We start from the raw sequence: 20,603 nt of genomic DNA, 5'->3' as shown, positions 1-20,603 counted from the left end.
AACCCAAGTTGTTGACTGGCTCTCAGGGGACAGGGATCTGTGGACAAAGAAAGTCAACAGCTGCAACAGTCATACTTGTCTCTCAACCAAATCAAAATGTCACATGCTTGAGCACCGTGACATTTTTATTAACTCTAATAAATGTACAGTATTGTCCCAGGGTGACTTTTGCACTTTCCTGCCCAATTGACCAGTGCAGCTACTTAACATTTTTGGAACTATTTTTTAAATGTAGAAGCGCCACTACCCTGACTGATCTCCCATCAATGAAGCCGCAGTCAGAATCACGTTTTGGAGAGTTTTTTGCAACGTCTGGATTCACTCAGCTTACTAAGAAACCACCTGGCAAACCCTATGATGGTGAAGCAGAGGCGTAAACGTAGCCCCAAGGAATGGAAAGGACAGAGACAAATCTGGGTCCAATCTCAGCTCTACCCTTGGCTTCTGCTCCGCACCCCCGAAATCCTTTCTTCCTGTTGTGGACTGAGTTCACAGCCCATGGCATCAGAAAGTGTATCCTCCAACGCCAAAGCAGCAATGCCAAGGCAGCATCAAACCGCCATAGGTAATAAGAGCTGTTATGAAAAGCCCAATACTCAATAGGGTCCTCAGGATGCTGCAATTCTGTCTTTCATGGTATCCCACCTATTCCTGGCTCGTACTTGAGGCCTGTGAGAAATTGCACCGCCGCTTGACAACTGCAGGGTTTTGACAAGAAAGCCTTCCAACTCTTATTTGGGGAGGGGAGGAGAGGGGGGAAGATTTGAAAGCGGTGTCTGGATAAACGGCAGAGGCTGCCAAGGGGAGGCTGAGTGCCCGCACACTTGGGTGTCCATAGTAACTTCAAATGTCACCAGGAGGCACAGAGCATCGGCAGTAGCAGTTGCCAAGGAAAGGATCTTTCAGTTCAGCTCATCCTGCTGCTTTTTGGCTGGCAGCACTGGGTACTCTCCAAATGGGCACGTTGGAACTGCAACCTTGCCATGGGTTGCAGTGGGCAGAAACGACACTTGGCATAAACAGATTAGAGGCCTCCAACCTCTAGCCAGACTGCGAACAATAACATTAATTCCAAGAATCCAAGTGGGGCTGTGGGTGCGCATGTGTGTCTCCTGCTCCTTTCTAACCCCAACATTTCCTTCATTCCTACAGTCTTCCCAAACATCATCCAGCCCTGGTCAACACGTAGACAGACCAACGTTCCCAACCTGCCACCATCCTCATATGTTGGGGCTCCAACTCCCAGCCTTCCCATTCTCTTTGGGAACTGGAGTTGTAATCCCAGCATATCACAAGGATACGGGGCTGAGGAAGGCTGGTATGAACAAATCGGAGCAACTTCTTGCAGAACAGTCCGTGAGTCAACCCAAGTATTTAAGCTGGGCTGCTGGCCTGAAACATGGCCAGCTTCCCCCTTCGTTGTCTGAAAATGGTTTTATGGAAGGATCGTGCCTTCTCCCAGCTCATCCCCCACCCTTGCCGAAAAGCCAGGCGGCTGTTGACTACGCCTTTCCAGCAGGGCGCCGGGTCAACGGTGGCACCAAGAGCTTCTCATTCGGCCTGTGTCAGCAACACTTGCATGCATGCACAGATACACGCATGCGTGCACGCGCATTCTCTCTCAAGGGATTCCCAGACACTCCTGACTTCAGCCCACACCTGCAGAGCAGGTGAACGCAAAGCTTCATGGGGTGGGCTGAGGCACGAGAGGCAAAAGCTGCTCTTTAAGAAACAGAAAAGAGTTTTATGGAAACAAAAGGAATGAGCTGAAGCACTACAGTGGGGGTGGGGGGGGTGGGCTGCCTGCAGTTCAAGGGTGGCAGGCGCTTCCCAATTTTTTTTTTGTAATAATTTTTATTAAAGGTTAAGGATACAAAGATAAAAAACTAATACAAACTAAGAAAAATATAAAAAATAAAAAGTGCAGAGAAAAAAGAAAAAAATTAAAGTGTGTGTGTGTGTTTGTGTATATGTATATATATAAAGAAAAAAGAAAAGAGATATATAAAGAAATGACTTCCCCCTTCGTCACAAATACAATTTCAGTAACTTATCACCTTCTCTGACACTACCACAAAATATCTCTTCTTCCCATATCTCATCTCTTAAACAAATTCTTAAAGCCTCGTCATTCAGCCCTAATCAGCAAAAGTCCATTAAGAGTTACCAGAAATAACAATACATATATTTTAACCGCAGTTAAATAAACCCACTCTATATTCCTTTCCTTTTAACACAGTAACTTATCACTTTCTCTAAAAATGCAATAAAATACCTCTTCTTCCCATATCTCATCTCTTGTTTATAAGCAAATCTTTAAAGCCTTGTCATTTGGTCCTGGTCAGCAAAAATCCAATAAGAGTTACCAGAAACAACAGCACATATATTTTAACCTTGATCAAATAAACCAACTTTATATTCCTTTCCTTTGCTTTGAACAATCTTGATCTTTAATCTCAGAACTTAAATTCATTTTCTCTTCATCTCCGCTTAGAAGCTCCTTCAAAACTTCAACACATCTCTTTTGTAAATCCAAAATAAGAAAGTTATCCAAGTCACTCTTCCGGTTTCTTATTTGTATATCCCTTTTAATTATTAAGACATCAGCTGGTTTCATTTGTAAATCCAGCATAACACCTTTTTCCATATCATTCTTGTAGCCTCACATTTTTAAATCCACTTTCAGATCCACATTTGAATCAGCCTCAGTCTGTTTTGTCCAATAAAATCTGTTCCCCTTCTATAACCTCTTTTAAATCCATTTTTGTAATAACGATCTTAAGAGTAATTTCTGAGTGCATTGTTCCCAAATATCCTTGAATTCTTCCAAAGTCAGATTAGTTTGCTCCATTCTGTATTAGTGAATCTCTTCTCCTTTAATTATAATCTTTAGTTCTTTCTGGTTTCCTCTAGTGTCCAACTTTCAAAATCCCATCTTATTGTGTTTTTCCTGATCAACACCCAGTATAATGAAACTTGTCTTTCTGAAGGTTTTTAATATCCAAATAACTGTTAACAAGCAATTTCCAGAAGTGTCAGCCTAGGCAGCATCTCTTCCCCTCATCTCTCAAGGTCATTCCCACATATCATTACAAGAAGTGGTTAAGAAAGGACATATGCGAACCCAGTGTCCTTTTGAAAGGTGCTGACTACAGCTTGGGTGAAGATGGAAATCCCTTGGTTCTTAGAGTTCTAAACCCACCGGAGACCACTCTCTTACGGTCTCCTCACAAGAAGCTGCTGTATAGAGCACATGGGAGCTATCCCGAGTCCTCTCCTTGTCCGGAGAGGAATTCCAAAACACCGGTCCATTCACCTGTAACTCATTCTGCTGCGGTCATCAGCTCCGTTTGCCATTGCTTCCCTAGAAGTCGCTTCCCAATTTCTTTTTGCAAGCTCTGGAGTCTCTGAAACGGAGAAAAGGCCGAGGCAGGGAACACATCTAAAAATAATACAGTTAGATACAACACTAAAAACCCACTTTTTCTCAAAGCCGTGTTGCTTGTCTGTGCCCATAGTCAGGGCACAGGGCACTAGGACATCTATATCTCAATAGCCTTTTGCAAGAGCTGGAACAGAAACTGCTGCAGCTGTTCACACACCCAGGAAGTGGGTCCAGAAAGACCAGCAGGTCCAAATGGAACATATCATGCCCCTTATCAGCATGAGCTTCTATGCCGCTACTGGGTGGACTTCCCTCCTGCCTATCTCTGGCTCAATTTGCACAGCCTCCCTTAATTCCTTCCTGTAGCCAAGCTAGGACACACCTCTGGCATGTTGGTATTCCTGAGGAACACTGAGTTGTTGGCACTTGGTCAAGGTAGAAATGGGAGCTAAGAGCATTTCAAGGCAGATAGAAACACAACCCATTGGAACAGAACATGTCACTCGATAAGAAGAATTAAAGAGAGGAAGTAAAACACACTTTTCCACCCACAATGCATGGCATTTCAGCTCATACACACAAATCCACCATTAGCCAGCTCTTCTTATTCTCTGGTGATGCCCACGTGCACGGGTGTGTTTACTTGAATAAAAGCAAATTATTTAAGGTGATGTGTTGGGTTAGGAGCAGGAGGAGAGCCACAGATAGCCCACGCTCAACTGTACTCTTGACCTTAGCCCCACTTTGTAAATTAATAAAAGGGATAAATGTATGCCGGTCCCTGTTTCTCAGCAAGCAATTCTGACTGGTGCTTTGTACAACTCTGGCACATCTTTCCCCAAACCAGGTGCTGTTGTGGGCCATGATGATTCCCATGGCAAACTGGCTACTGGATTCTATATCCAGCAAGAAAGGAAAGAGGCCATATGAAAAAGGAAGCCCGCTGAGGCAGAGAAGGAAGTGAAAAGTTCTCTGTCCGTAACTTTTAGCACAGGGCTGCTTCTAAAGCCTTCTGGACTTGGTGTTCTTCAGCTATTATAGATTCCAACATCCATAATTAAGAGAATGGAAACTGTAGTCCAAGGAGGACACCAAACAGTGCCCAGCTGGTCTAAGATAACCCTCCAGACCCTGGGGGAGACATCAAGGCATAATTCCACCCTCTCCTAGGGTTCCCTTTGGTCACAAACAACTCAGCACATTTTTTTTTTTTGCTTTGATTATAATGATGCAAGTTAACAGCAATTTTCCTTCTTTGTTTTCTTCTGCACCAAACCCTTGAGTTCACAGTGTGCCCGCGCTTCTTCCTCAGTGCTCCTGGGGCCTCCACTCTGAAGTCTCAGGCTGAGTTGAGAGCCATTCTTCTCTTGTGCCCAGGAGTGGTGAGTACAGTGGGGAGTGCAGTGGAGAAAAAGGAGGATTTGTGCCCTGGGAGCTCACACGGCTACTTTCTGCCTCATTAACCCCTTCTTTGCTCCCTGATGAATCTTTGAATCCAGCTTCCCTAAAAAGAGAGAAGGGAAAAGGGTTGGGAGGGGGGAACTCATTAGTACTTATTCTTCAAGGCTGTTTGTAATTCAAATCAGCTGCAGGCAATAAGATCTCTCCTAGCTAGTGAGCTGCTCTCCTTGGATTTTCCCTCTTCAGACAACAGACCAATTCCAAAAATCCAGCTTTGGAGTGGAAAGCCTTGTGCAGAAGGCAAGAAGCGGGGAAGAAATCCTGGGGAAAGAGCAAGAAAGAGGACTGAAGTTGGCCTGCATGCCCAGTAAAACTGAATGAAAATGGGCAATTGTTGCAAGTCAGACAGCCCCCAAAGAGCAAACAGGCCACTTAATAAACCTGCTTAATACAACCTGCAAACAGAGGGCAGCAGAGTATTCTGGATGCAAATGTGGCCATCCTCAGGACAAAAGCTTTCCTGTAACCTCATGGTTGTATGTTGAAAGTCTACAACAGTGTTTCCCAACCTTGGCAACTTTAAGGTGTGTGGACTTCAACTCCCAGAATTCCCCACCCAGCTTGCTGGCTGGGGAATCCTGGGAGTTGAAGTCCATACAACTTAAAGTTGCCACGGTTGAGAAACACTGGTCTACAACTTAATCCTGAAGGAGGCCCCCAACTTTTCTTCTCCTTCATCATCTTTTCACTTTCTCTCTCTTTTGCTGGGTCCATTCACTAGGCTAAGCCAAACTGTGATTTTTTTTCTCATTCCACCAAGGACAGTAAACCATAACTGATGACTTAGCAGGTTGTGTGAACCCAACCAACTCTGGCTCATTCAATAAGCCATGATTAAAACCAATCTAGCTTTGCTCATTGTTGGGATCCAGCTCTCTTTCATATCTCTCATGACAAGCTGCTTACGCTGAATACTAATTTCAAATATTTTCTCTCATTTTGTTCAGATCCCCAAGCTGGTCCAAAGCCAACAAGGTGGAGCAGCAGGAGAAGAAAGGAAAGCTGGTTAGGGTATGATGGAGCTGAAGCCCAAAACATCTCATAGGGAAAACTCGTTTATCTGGCTTAGATCACCTGTTGCCAGCTTAACCACAATGTGCAAGTGCCTGTATATGGCTTTAAAGAATAAAGGATAGGAAAGCACCAAAGGACCCTATGATATATTACAGGCTGCCCTTGGACTGCTAGGAACTATCAGCTGGTGCCATCATCCTGTTCAACCAAGCGGTCTGCATTCTAATCTCTCTTGGACTGAGCGACTGGATCATCTGCCATAATGCTTCTGCCCAGCAATGCACCAGCTCATCTTCCTCCAACACTAGCGGGACGGCACCACCATTTTTGTAGCTTTGCACGGCACATCAGATGCAAGGGCTGCCAAGAGAAAGTCCTCATACTGCTTAGCTCTTTCCTTCTTGCCAGGCTTGGATCTACAAGGGCAGATATTTCCCTACAGGAGGAAGAGAGTGCTGTAAAGGGGTGTGGTGGGGAAAGCAGAGAATAGTCCACATCCTTGGTGCCCAAGCCTTAATTTTTGCGGGCTAGGCATGTGCTCTGCTAACACCTTCCGATGTTATACAAGTAAGCAGGAAGCAACTGTCCTTGGCCTGCTGTCTAAAACGGAGGCAGGAATATTTGTCAAAAGCTTGACTTCGTCTTGGCCCTGTTCAGGCACAGGCTGTTGTGAGACATGCTCATCCATAACCAGCAGGAACTCATTAGTGGCATCCAGTCCCCTCAGAGAGGTCCCTGCTACTGTACCAACCCCACTGTTCTGAGCATGATGGAGCCATCTGGGGGTCGCAGAGAATGAGGGCATATGGGGAAGTGCTTATAGAACGTCTGAGACAATGCAGCGGATGAGCTGGTGTGTGTTGGCTTGTAATTGTAGAGATACAAGGATGACTTTGGAACCTGGACAGGTATTTTACACAGAGTCTGACAAATAGCTTATATCATCACCTAGCTCAGCACCGTCTTCTGTAGCCTGGCTGGATCTACCCACTGCACCAACCCATTCCGTGATTTGTTTGGCTTTGTATTGGATGAACACAGGTCGTTCAGGAGCTCAAGGAGTTTGATAGTATTTGACTCTGTGCCTGTTGGAATTCACATGAAATTTCAGGAGCTTCCAAGTGGCTTGGATCCTAACTTCTCTCCTGTGAACAGCATAGGGTTCGTGGAGCTGGAATTTCCTTTGCAACCTTCCCCAGCCTTATCTACTCCAGGAGGTAGGAAATTCTTGGACTCCAGTTAGGGGAGGGAGCTGGTAAAACCAACCCCCTCTCCTGAAATGTTTAATTCAGGGTTTCCCAACCTTGGGGACTTTAAGATATGTGGACTTCGACTCCCAGAATTCCCCAGCGCGCTCTTTTCAATAACCATTTGCAAACTCTTTTTAATAACCAGTGGCCCGATTGCCCAACTAGAAAAAGCTATATCCATTTTCCTTTTTTTTAACTGAGCATTTTGCAGCACTTGCCACATGCAAAATGGGAAACTGAGTCCCAAATCTGATTTATCTCAGTTCTTATCCCAGTGTTTCTCAACCTTGGCAACTTTAAGATATGTGGACTTTACCTCCCAGAATTCCCCATGGCTGGCTGGAGAATTCTGGGAGTTAAACTCCACATATCTTAAAGTTGCCAAGGTTGAGAAACATTCCCTTATCCTATCCCATCATCTCTGCTCTGCTTTGCTTCTGCCCCCAATTCCAGAATGTCCTTTTATACTTGGTTTTGGGAAACCAGATTGCAAATGTATTTTGGCCAGGCCTCACTATTGCTAACCTCAAATATGTTGTTGTTGTTGTTCAGTCGTTAAGTCATGTCCAACTCTTCGTGACCCCATGAACCATATTGCGCCAGACTTCCTGTCCTTCACTGCCTCCCTGAGTTTGCTCAGTTTCATGCTCATTTACTCACTAACAATCTTGAGATAAATGTATTTCTTTTATAAGCAGAAGCAGTGAAAATAGAAGCCAGTATAGAGTTTCTCCTAATCTGCAGAGAGTCAAAGGGAGAAGCCATGAGGATGGGATAAGAAGGGGTGTAACTCTTGCAGAAAGTCTATTAAACAGGAGGAACATGCTGAAAATAAAATAATTAGGGATCAAAGGGATCCTGGGGCTGTCAACCTCAGAGCTAAGTGAATAGATTTAGTGAGAACTACAATCCTGAGAAAAAGTATCCATGGAACTAAAGACACTGTAGGAGGACAGCCGTGTTAGTCTGACTGGACTCCTCCTGATTACTGTCCACTGGAGGTGGGTGGCCAATACATTTAAATAAATAAATAAATAAATAAATAAATACATACATACATACATACATACATACATACTGGATGGAATTAAAGTCTTTCTTGTACACTCAGCTTCAGTCATGGCAGAGAATACTTCAAAGGGCACGTTAAAGGCTTGCAATGTCTCTGTTCCCACACCCTTGTCACTATTTCCTGATGGCCTGGAATGACTGTCTTTTCTCCCCCAGCCCCCTGCTTACATGCTAAATTCTTCCAAGAGAGAGTAAAAGGGAAAGGGAAAAGGAAAGTGGCAAAGCCGAAAGTCACTTTCCAGTCTGTTAGGCTGAAACTGCTTCAAGAAGAGAACTGTCAGTTTGGAAATGACCCAGGGTGACATATGAAGGGTTTGTGCCGGTAGCAGAAATGCCAATTCTGCTGCATCGACGTGAGAAAACAAGCTTGTCTTGAGCCTGGCCATCTCTCAGGAAATCTAATGATCAGAGCTGGCCCCAGCATCCAGCCTCTATAGGCAGCTAACTGCCGGGGGCTCTATCAGGTCTCCCCCTCCCCACAATCACCTGCTGCATGGCCCGCTGCTAAAAAACATTAGGCAACAAGGTTGATTCCCCATTATACCCCTGGCTGATGCTAACATCAGGGGCCCTGTGCAAAATTAAAATGCTGCCTCTTGGCTGCCCCAAACTAACACACACCACCTGTCAAGGTATCCTGAATCAAACACAGGCTGAATTGGTGTAAACTAACTCATAAACCATGGTTCACAAACCTCAATGATATTCATAAAACATGCTAAACCATAAGTCATGGTTTGCAAACAGTGACTGGGGTCATACAACACACTATTCCCCACGTGAACAAATCATATTTTGCATGTTGTGCAAACCGCCCCTGCAAGTGTGCCACCACTGGGCACTACCAGAACCTACTGAGAGATGCAGGGGCCCCCCGGATAGGGACCCTCCTGTCAGAAGCTGGCCAAGCCCTCTGGGAGGGTGAGAGAAACAATCACGAGTGATAAAAATAGGCAAGTCTTTGATTCTTGTAGGGAGGAAGCTGATCTCCCAAGGAGGTCCTTGACAGACACACCACACACTCACTGTCTCCAACAAATAGGCTGAATCAAGATGATCTGCCAGGTGCATTCCTGTTAAGGGCTGTGCCACCACAGCTGCCAGACTGGCTTGAACAACAACAGGCTCTCTCCTTTGTGAGACAAAGCCACGATGTAAGTCAGGAAATCAAGCCACACGTACCTGTGTTTCTACGACAAATACAGAAGTGCGAGCCAGTTGCTATAGACAAGGTCATACAGGGAGAATACAAAAAGGCCACCCCTGCAGAGATATAAATGCTGTTTCCTAATAGTGGAGACTGGAGTGATTTTACCATACACACTTCTTGATTACAATAATATAGTGGCAGGGGGTAGGGAGGGGAATGCATCCAGCTGGTCCATTAGAGAAGAAAAAAAACAACTAAAAAGGAACAATAAACACCAAAACGATCAATTAATCAACGAGTTTTGGATGTTCATGTAACACCTCAGACTCAATATTTAAAAACACCCCCTCCTCCAAAGCAGGAGTGGGTGATATTTTGCTGATTGCTCACTAATTTGGTTGCTTTGAGGGCTCAGAACAAAGGACCACAAATTTCATCATCCAAACATGCTGGAGATGCAAAAGCAGTAGCAGTCCTCTTTGGAAATCAGAACTCAGCAGTTATTGAAATCATTTCTAGTATTATTCATCATCTTGTTCAGAACTCTTCAAAGGCAGAGAGCAAAAGAAAGAAAAATGTGATTGCATCTGTGCATTAGAAAAGTTGGAGATGAACTGTAGATAACACAGCAGGTTAGAAGCCAAATTCAGACATCTAAACTAACAAATAGTGGGGGTTTTTTCCCCTCTTAAATAAAGTCAACACTATTTAAAAAGAACTTTTTCCAGCAGGAAATGGTTAAGTTTGAAGGATCAGTCAAACCCTGACCCACGATACACATCTACTCCAATTCCTCAGGCTAAACCACATGACTGTATATTGTTGTTTACAAACAAATGTTCATTAAAACTATGACAGGAAGTTACTAGTCCAGTTTTACAATGATCTTGGACCAATAGTGCCATGAGAGGGTTCCTTTCTCATTCTTCACCTTTCCTTTGAGGGTCTGCCTTCAAGTAACATTTTGTGGTTTGTTAAAGCACAGTTTCCTATGACTGCTGAAGCAGGAAACTGCCTTAAGTACCACTTACCAACCAAGATATCAAAGCAGAATCTTCCTTGAATCAGGACACCTAAAGATGAGGAAAAAGGACAGCAGGGAGGAGGACTTGTCGGGGGTCAAGGTTTATTTCTCAGGACCAAGATCACCCCATTTCAATTAGATCATTGGTTAAATTGGAAATCTGCAAGTTTTTCCTTTCTAAGGGATGATTTCAGCTTCAGAAAGTCTCAGGGCTTTGTGGCCAGCAAAGAATTAATATGGATTGTCCTGATATTCCTGGCACTTTAAAAATTTGGAGCAGTGTGTTTCTGTGTGTTCTCAAGTACAAAGCAGATATTAAAGTAAGCATTTTTTAAATCTTAAATAATGCAAAATTGGACATACCATGCTGTCCAAAACCACCATTTTGCCTCCACATTTCAACAGCATGATCCTGTTGAGTTCTAGATTACAATAATGAGTCTAGAGATTTTATTTTGGCCAAAAGCTGCTTTCCTCAGCATAAATACAGGTCACTGAGGACCACTTAATGTGCAATTTTTTTTCCCCTTAGAGTAGAAAAGCACAGGGATAATCTCACATGTTAATAAGCGCAGAAAAGTCCTTTCACATGCAAGGAAAGCTGGATTTCTTTAAGAGTTTCCAAGGGGTATACAACAAAACAAATGTAAGTCAACTCACAATGCATGGAAAAATTAAACACAGTTTAGCTATGCAGAAATGATATCCGTGTAAGAAATTGTCACATGTGGAATAACTCTAGTGCTTCATAGGAAATATAAGATCAAATCAAGGTAATTAGACAAGCATCGATGTTGCATGGTGACTGTAATTATTGCCATCATTTTATCAGCGGTAACTGCTAGACAGGTGAGAGAAGATGATACCAAAGGGAGGCAATTGTTAATGCATCCTTGACTGTAAACATGTTGCTTCCTAAATATAACAGAGATGGAAGTGTCTGGCTTTTCCAGAACCTAGGCTAGGTAAGAATTCACGTCTACAGGTAGTCCTCACTTAACAACCACAATAGGGACTAGAAAATTGGTCGTTAAGCAGGGCCATCGTTCAGCAAGTTATCATGTGACCGGACCCAATTTTATGACCATTTTTACGACAATCATTAAGCGAATCCAGCTTCCCGATGGACGTTTTTTGCCGGAATTCACTTAATGACCATGTGATGCGCTTAATGACTGTGTGATTCACTTAATTACCATGGTAATTCACTTAATGACCACCATAAAAAGGTCACTAATTGTGATCATGTGATTGCGGGGGGGTGCAGCAGTTTGTGATGGTCATAAGTGCAAGTATGGGTCATAAAGCACTTTTTCCAAGGCCCTCATAACTTTGAGCCACGGTTAAATGAATGGTCATTAAGCGAGGACTACCTGTATGTGCAAGATTCCGCCCTTAAATTCTCTACAGACCCATCCAAATGTCGCTTTTCATGCCAACTGAGAGGCTTCAAGAGAAATGAACTTTAGGAAAGGTGGTCTACCAGATCAATGATCTTTCCCCAAGCTGCTCCCTGATCACACATGAATATCAATTTTGTAATTATTTCCTCTCAAGACAAATTGGTGCCTACTGGGCTGTGGCTTGGCCCAATGGTATTACAAGGGTTTTCCTACTTCTATAAGGGCAACGGAAAGTGGCTTGGCCAGGAGCAAGCTGTGTTCTTCAGGGAATGGGAAAACTAAAGAGGAAACAAAAGGCTCAAGGTCGATTTGCCCTGGCATGAAAAACAGCATAATCGAAGCTTTCAAGCAGGGACTTTAGGGCACCGGGGATGGGAGTGAAAAACATGCAAGCAAGGACAGAGCTTGCCAGGGAGCATCTACAAAGATCGACTCGGTTTCCCTGGGAAGTTGCTGGCACCCCATGATGTCCCACTGCTGCGGCCTGCCCTAGTCCCACTGCCTGCCAGGACATGCAGCTGCCAGATAAGTCTAGGAGACCCACTGAGAAAGGAAGGACCCCACCTGGGGTCATTTTGCCAGTGTCCTCCCTCCTTCAGGAGTAGAGACCTGCTACTTACAGATTTTATGTCTGCCTTTGATGGGAAACTTAATAACCATCTCTTGGGGGTTAGAACAGATGAAGACAAATGGAGAAGCTGACTCCTGGCTCAGCTGGGGATACTGGAGGAAAAAAAAAGAGAGAACAAAAACATCACCATCATAAATAGGTTATCAGCACCACAATAAATTAAGGAGAGAGAACTAATTACCAAGGGAAAACTATACAAATCGACAAAAATATGTTTCCAGCACTACCTAGCAAATTAAAATGTAAAGGCAGGGAAGAGCTCCCCCACCCCAATATTTCTTGAAATCTATTCAAAAGGTAGACTGGAATCAAGTGAAACCACACTGCGCTTGGACAAATCCAAGCACCCAGTTCTAAAGACAGTGCTAGAATCCACCTTAGAAGAGATCTTATACTGCAGAATTGCAGCCTGGGAGTAAGGGGGTGGAGGGCAGGAGAGAGATTTTGCACTCCTTCCCTTCTTTTGAGCTTCTTCAAAATAACAAAAAAACAGACATAATTATCCCCAGCCTTTTTACTAAGAGGAGGTCTCTTTGCAGAGAAGCAGATAGAGCTAATCAGGGCAAAGATACCACCGCCATGATCAATAATGATTACGTTGGCACATTTTAAGTAGCCCAAATGATGTCACATGGAGGAAAGTTGAGAAGACTGTAGTCCAGGGTTTTTCAATCTTGGCAAGTTTAAGATGTGTGGACTTCAACTCCCAGAATTCCCCAGCCAGCATGGCTGGCTGGGGAATTCTGGGAGTTGAAGTCCACACGTCTTCAAGTTGCTAAAGTTGAGAAATATTGCTGTAGTCTATAATCCCTGAGAACACGGTGTAGAATGGATTTAAATTTCAGGATTTAAAGTTACAGGAATATACTGGTTGAATATTAGAAGAGCATTCCAAACATAAGGAATAATTTGATGTTAGATTCAACTACTCAGAGGGGGTGGGCTCCCCTTTCACTGGATGTATCCAAGCAGAATCTGAACAGACATCTATGGGGAATACCTTAATTTAGATTTACTTTAATTTGGATTTGTGCAGCGAGCAGAGAATTGGACTTCACAATCTAAATTGCCCTTTCCAGCCCTGTAACTCTATGATGATTTTAAAAATTAAATGTTATATACACACAATCTTAGGAACATTTATAGTTTGTCCCATCATCATTAGCTCCACCCATTCCCAAAGACCTGTGATTAAAAAAAAAATGACAAAGAGGGAGGAAACAGATGGCTATTCCCCCTGCCTTTTTTTTTTTAAATTTAGCCATCTTTTGAACGTTCCTCTCTGGCAGGAACATTTGCTACAAAGCAGGCACAATATTGGGGGCAGCAAATAACTCCCCTCCCCTTCCTCACTTGAGGGATTAAACTCTTTAATGGGCACCAGAAGGACATCCAATTTGATGCTTCTTTGGGGGAAAGAGTACTACAAGTGTGGATACCCCTACCCTGGCCACCATATTGCCACCTTCAGAAGGTCTATGCGCAGGGTGGCTATGGAGAGGACCTCAACACTTGTGCAGATGGATACAGCAGAAGGCACCCTTCAGGCAGCTAGACCTCAAGCCAGTGGGAACATGAAAGTGTCTTTAACTGTGAAATGTCAGCTGGTAGAACATCATGGGCAGGCTGCTTTTAGAGCTCCAATGGGGAAGCTGCAGAAGGCAGCTGCACTGAAGACAACTCTGTTGGTGAGATGGCTTTTCATTTCTCACATGGGGAGATGGTTAGATTGCTGGCCTTCTCCACAATATATGCAGCGAGTTGGCTTGTTGAGTGAGCAGGAAAAGGCATTTGGTTATTTGGACCATTTCAAAGCAAGTTCCTGGCTATGTTGACACCATCAGATTATAATATCTCTTGGCTGCTATTTGTATTTAATTTCTTTTTTGTATTGTGTTTTAAGTGTCTGGAGGTTGAGTCATGGCAACTGGACTTCTTTTCTTTTTGGTTAGAGCTGTTTCGCTACTTGTCCAAGCAGCTTCTTCAGTCTAAAAAAGTTGATTAGGGGGACCCCATAGAAATCTTTTATGGGGTCCCCCTAACCAACTTTCTTAGTTGAAGAAGCTGCTTGGACAAGTAGCGAAACAGCTCTAACCAAAAAGAAAAGAAGTCCAGTTGCCATGACTCAACCTTTGGATGACTGGCTACCTGGATGACTGAGAAACATAAACATATTGTGTTTTAAGTGTTTTAATTGTTTTTAGGATTGTTCACTGCCCAGAGTCACTGGTTTGAGATGGGCAGCTATACAAATAGAATGAATCAATGAATGGATGGATGAGTAAATAAATAAATAAATAAATAAATGTCAGCCAACAAAAAGTTCAAAACATAAGGGGGGGGGGGTCCACTAAATTGAGCCAAGGCCCATTTAGTCCAATATTCTGAATTACTCATGGGAGAACCAGACATACTCAGGAAGCCCACAAGCGGGGTCTCCTTCTACTATTGCTCCTCAGCAACTGGTATTCAAAGTACACTTCTTGTGCGTATAACAAAAACATACTTGGTTAATTCAGAGAAGCATTTCAGAGTGACAAAAGAAAGGGAACAACCACAAAAGGCAAGGAAATGGAGCAACTTTCCACAAGGGCAAAAGAATGTAATTTTGATCACTGGCATCACTGAGGTCAGCTGGAAAGACTTAGCATACCACGATCACACCCCACCAAAGGCATTTCAAATGGCAGAGCTAGATGGATTACTGAAGGAATTCAGTTGAAGACAGAATGCTGTACTTACTGCCAAACATTGCAAGGACTGAAGTCTGGATTCCCAAATGTTTTCCCAAATCATCTTATTTCCCCAGGGGTAGCTGTGTTAGTCTTTTGTGAATCTTAAAAGCTAACTGATTTAGAATGTCAGAATCTTTGGCAGACCTTCAGATGTATGAAGTCCTAGGCTTAACATCAAGATCAAATTCCTGCCTGTGACTAGGCTGCTGACTAAGTACAACAAAGCAATGGTGTCACCAGGGCAGAATTTCTGTGTCACTCAGCAGAGTTGGTGCAGGGTCCCCCCAACAGCAGGAGTCCATGCAAAGCAGTAGAATGCTGACTACAGCTTGAAAGGGGAAAGATGAGGATTACCACCTCGTGGGCACCCGCCAACTACTTTAGTTAGCAACACTGTGAAGTGGCCCACCAGCTCTCCCCACTGGAGCCCTTTTGTTGGACCAGAGATGATCAGAACCATGTGCCAAGAAAACTGCTCAACCAGATACCAAAAGGAAGCCTGGGGCTACAATGCTCTCAGAAGTGGAATTGCAGGGAGCAATTTCTTCTGTGATGTCCCTTGCCCCTCTCTGCATTACTCAGAGCTGTAAGCTAGGCACCACAGATAAAATGAATGCAAGGGTTTCCATCTGTGGGAAGAATATTCTATTCTGTTCTTAATTTTCTTAAAGAAAACCAGTGTCATTTAAATTTAGCCCACAGTCAGCTTTCACTCTGTCCGCAAGCCAGCTTATGAGTCACAACCTTCTGGTTTAACAGCACATCAAGAGAGTGACAACCCTACCCCCCCCCCCCAAAAAAAAAGAATAAAGGAGAAAATTGGCAGAAGATGGTTGAAATGCACCAGATATATTTGGTAATCTCTTTCTTTCAAAGCTGAGTAGGTGGGAAGGATAGAGAAGCCCCCTCTTTCATGCCTCATAAAGCTGTGCAGCTGTCAGGCTAATATTTCAGGTAATTAATTACTTAGTAGGTGTTTTCGACTCTGTTCTTGCAGGAAATTGATTACCACTCCAGCAAGAAAATGGTTCTTTCACTATTTAGCAAAATAAAATATAATAGAGGTTCCCCCCTGCCCCTTTAGCAAGTACATTAAAGTGCTGGCGCCAGAAACAACCATGTCAACCTTTCCAACCAACAAGTCACTCGAGAAGAAGCAGAATCAGCTTTCCAGGGCAAGAAAGAACTTGGTTCAAATCCACTGGATTCTATTCGATACTCAGCATCATCAGCATATGATCAACCAGAGCATTTTACGTCCCTCAAAAAAACGTTTAGGTCTCTGAAGGCTGCAGGGAACACAGTGATGATATCACTGGAGAAAGCAAAATCTCCTTCTCTTTTCCAGAGAAGGAGACTTTGAACAGTTAAACTAGAAGCTTAAGCTTATTTTGAACCTACCATCGTTATTCCAAAGCCATTTTTAAAATGCCACCACCATCAATGAGTGATGGACCAGCATATTTCAAGAACGTGAACCTCAGTGTGGGTGGGTTGGAGGGCTGAGAAAGCAAGGGCAAGACCTCACCTGGCCTAGGGCATGCCAGCAACTGCTCCCCCTGCAATTACAGAGCACATTCTACTCTCCACATGGGGAACACTGCAGATTTGGATCACGAAAGATCAGAGAAGGTAGGCCTAGACATCCAAGTCTGACCAAAGGTAATAAAGTACAAGGAGCTCCCACTGCAGCCGATACAGCCAGGGTTCCCCCCCCACCCACCCCCCCACCGTGTAGAAGGTTTTTCTTGACCAAATACGGAACCAGGGAAGTGGGAAATCCCCTGGTTCATTTCTCGGTCACGAAACTCTCTTTGCCTCAACTTCCCAGTTGCAAAATGACTGCTGTACACAGCTGTTTAAAGGGTAAAAAAGCCAGTGACTGTCACCTCTTGACAGAAACGCATGATGTTTTGCAAGTTCTCTTGAGGATTAGAAAAGGCTTTACCTGGATGAAATAGGTAGCTGCACATGCTGGAGCAGTGTTTCTCAACCTTAGCAACTTTAAGACGTGTGGACTTCAACTCCCAGAATTCTGGGAGTTGAAGTCCACACATCTTAAAGTCAGCTAGGTTGAGAAACACTGCACCAGAGTGTTTAATTTGAATATTTTGTGCAATGCAAAGCAAAGAATGAAAGTCAATGTGATATACCAACAGAAGTGTTGGACTAAGAGCAGGGAGACCCAGGTTCTAGTTCCCCCTCAGCCCCTGAAGCACACGGGGTAACTTTGGGCCAGTCATTCTCTCTTAACAGGGCCTAACTCACAAGGTGGCTGTTCTGAAGAAAAATAAGAGGAACAGTTAGGTACAACTTGAGTTCCTGAATGAAAAGCCTAGGAAATAGAAACTCTAATGCCTAGGAAATAGAAAATAAGCAACAGATCTGCCCTGAGATCTGATGAAAGGCTGGCTGAGTTCTGCAAGTCATCCGCCAGCTTGACGTATCGTGCTCAGCCACAACATGGTTGCCTTGGTTTTGACCAAGTATGACAACAGCAACCTCTTCAGTGTGTTCAGGGCAGGGAGTAGGCTGGAGTTTTCAGAAGCCCCCCTGTCTCAATGTGAGAAAGTTTCCAGGCCTAGCAAGAACAAGTCAGAAAGAAACTGGGCAGAAATGCCACGGCTAATTGTTAGGGATTGGGTAATCAAAATGGCTTTGTTCCGGAGCAGCAGCACAGCATCCACAGCTTCAGCTGCTGAGGTTACAAACCACAGTCTTGCTGTGCTATCAAACGGCAGGCAACATCTTCCCTTGAGACTGTCAAGAGCTTCTATCTGCTGCTTGCTGATAACAGAAACAAGCCGGCAAGTGGTTTGGCTGCTTTGAACGGGAGATGCAAAGAGCTCCGCCAGGCTACTTCACTTCCCTTTCATCTCACACTTATGTAAGCTCCCTTCACACTCTTCACCATGGCCAGCCTTGCACACATAAAGCCTGTTCCCAAGCTGGAGCAGGGGCAAAGAAGGCGAGCCTGGGAGAGGCACCCTGGCTAATCTGGTCCTCCCTCCTACTTATCAGTGGAAGGCTGGATCCAGAGTTCCTGGCCAGGATCAAGAGAAGATGTTCTGCAGAAGCAAGACGGGACCAGCACAACAGAAGCTTTGCTCACTCATAAACAATGGAATATAAAATGAAAACAAGAAAGGAATGAAAACAATGTCAAAAACAAAGGAGATGATTGTGAAGTCCAGCAACATAAAAAAAGGCAACAACTCCCTTCCCCCTTCCCGCATACCTAAAAGCTAACACCAAGACAATAGGATTTAAGCATAAAACAAGTTGGTGCGGACAAAAAGGCTTTTCACAACAAAACAATCTAGTGATGTCCTTGAGGATGACGTTTTGCCCAACGGGGGCCACTAGTGAAAAGGTCTTGCTGCCCTTGGTACTCTCAGTCTGGCTAATCAGACAGAAAGGACTCCAAAGGCAGTGTCAGGCAAGTTCACAGAGACCCCAGCCTGGCACTTTCCAAATGTGTTAGGTTACAGCTCCCACTGATATTGGCCAAGTTGGCTGGCGACGATGGGGCATGTAGTTCTATACATCCAGAAGGCACCAGGCTGGAATAAGCCTCCTGAGAATTTCAAAAATAATTCCAGCATCTTCCCCCCTTACTACCAGGGATCCTTCTCCACTGAGTTTCCCCCCTCCCTCAAATGGGAATATACCCTTCTTCTACCAAAAGTCCATGAAACAGTACTTGCATTTTCTATCGGTTAATATTTGAATAAATCAAACAGAATAGTAGGCCTCCAGGTTTCATGAGGACCGGCTTTTAAAAAAAAAATCACCAAGAACTGAGCAAGCTTCTGGGTTCCTCAAAACAAGAACAAAAGAAAAATGGGGAGAAGCGGCTACAGTTTCTGGAAACTATAGTATTTAAAATTCCATACCTGGAAATCTCCAGGTTGGGGAAAAATATTCTAACTGGTGGTAATTACTTCCTGTTCATTTGGACCTTTTCCCCTTAACTCAACTTTTAAACCAGCCTACAATATGGTGGTATGGAAAATGCAAATACAGCAAAGGACTAATTAGTTCTTGTTTCACTATTTATCAGCAACCTAAAGTGATTTTCTCGTTGCTTGAAAACCAAATGTCCTCTGTATAAGCTGTTTGTTTTTTTTTTAATCCAAGTAATGCACACTTTCTTGAAAAATGAACTGGCAAACAAACTCTGAGAGAAAAAAAAAAAAATACAGCGATAGCTATTTTATACAGGTACAATTCTGCAAATGCATCCATGTAAATGTGGCTGGATGCATGAACGAAAGGGATACCTTTCCTTCTGGATAACTTAGGCGGCTGAAACAAAGTTAAGGAAGCCGCATACTTGGTGTTCGCGGGATGATGATGTCATTGCCAAAGTAAGATACGCATAACGTGATCTTCCCAAGGCAACGGAGAAATGGAGAAATGCCTTTTAGCAATCTGCATTGCTTTCTGCAACAGATGTAGAACAGCAGGGAAGCCTGCATGAGTCCAGCAGCTGATCCACAGAATTCAACTAAAATTGTGGAAGTATAAATAGAGTCTCACATCATTACAGGCTTCCAAGCATAAGAGTACACTTTACTTGAGAAGCAGGGTACAGCCAATTGGCTTCATCCGCCATCCAATTTCTCTAACATAAATTGCCTGCTGATTGTCAAGATGTTGAGCTGCTCTGATCTGACACTGTTTCAGGGACGGGTATTAATCTATTAGCCTCTCACTTGAAAAGAAAAGAAAGAAGAAGCAGTGTCTCCTGGCTTCTCACCACAGAATGGCTGATAGGCTTTCCACCTGCCCAAGCATCAGAAGATTAATTGGCTTCTAACAGCCTACCTATGTTGAGGAAAGGACAATTTAGAGATGAGAAAAACGTTCTTATGTGGCCACAAGAAATCACCAATCAGATGGAAGCCAACGTTCTTAGCAATTTCTGGAAGAAGGAAAGGAGGCACATGTGTGGCAGTTTGGTTTTGCAGATGAAGAATATAGGAATTTATGTTCCATTAGGCTTTTCCAAATTGTAGGCATTACAAGGATCTCCTTTGGCGAAGGGGTTGCTGTAGGAAAGAACAATAGTGTTGTCCTGTATTTATTTCAACAGGCGTCTGATAGCACCAATTCCATCTCGCCATCTGGCCATCAAAAGCTTTTCTTTACATCCATCTAAAAATCTGCTTTTGAGAGGTACTGGCCCAGCATCACTGAACATCTGGCCTCTAAAGCAGGAATAGGCAACTACAACACCCAGAAGTCCTTGCCATTAATGATGCTGTCTGGAGCTAATAGAGGCTGGGAGAGGAGGGTTGGGGGGCTGTAACAAATAGGAATTGGGTCCTGGTATCTTAGAGTTGGCCTAACCTGTATAAACGCTGCCCACCCAAACCAGATGAATAGAAAGCATCTGCTGAAGGTCTCAGGAGGTGCAAAGGGAAGGGGCATGCTTGCTTTGTGACAGTTCTCTGCTTTGGAACAGCTTACCCCC

At 43.9% G+C, this 20,603-nt stretch overlaps 1 protein-coding gene across 2 annotated transcripts in view; it reads right to left on the bottom strand.

The window, feature by feature from the left end:
• Nucleotides 1–2,386: 2,386 nt before the first annotated feature.
• TRIP4 (thyroid hormone receptor interactor 4) overlaps nt 2,387–20,603 on the bottom strand; it is a 33,215-nt gene continuing 14,998 nt past the window's right edge. Inside the window, exons 12-14 of one of the 2 annotated variants that reach the window (XM_088148487.1) lie at nt 12,379–12,481; nt 10,363–10,404; nt 2,387–4,889 (exon numbers count right to left, since the gene is read on the bottom strand). In XM_088148487.1, the coding sequence (XP_088004613.1) occupies nt 4,822–4,889; nt 10,363–10,404; nt 12,379–12,481 (213 nt within the window). In that variant the 3' untranslated portion in view covers nt 2,387–4,821. The remainder of the gene's footprint in view (nt 4,890–10,362; nt 10,405–12,378; nt 12,482–20,603) is intronic. The other variant, XM_007426765.4, reaches the window with a different exon arrangement.

This window comes from Python bivittatus, unplaced genomic scaffold (assembly GCF_059951505.1).
Source record: "Python bivittatus isolate LINGU-HERP-01145 unplaced genomic scaffold, Pbiv_v1 ctg000530_np1212, whole genome shotgun sequence".
Lineage (NCBI taxonomy): Eukaryota > Metazoa > Chordata > Lepidosauria > Squamata > Pythonidae > Python > Python bivittatus.
The sequence above is the reverse complement of the archived record's forward strand: the minus strand, read 5'-3'. Positions and strand labels throughout refer to the sequence as shown.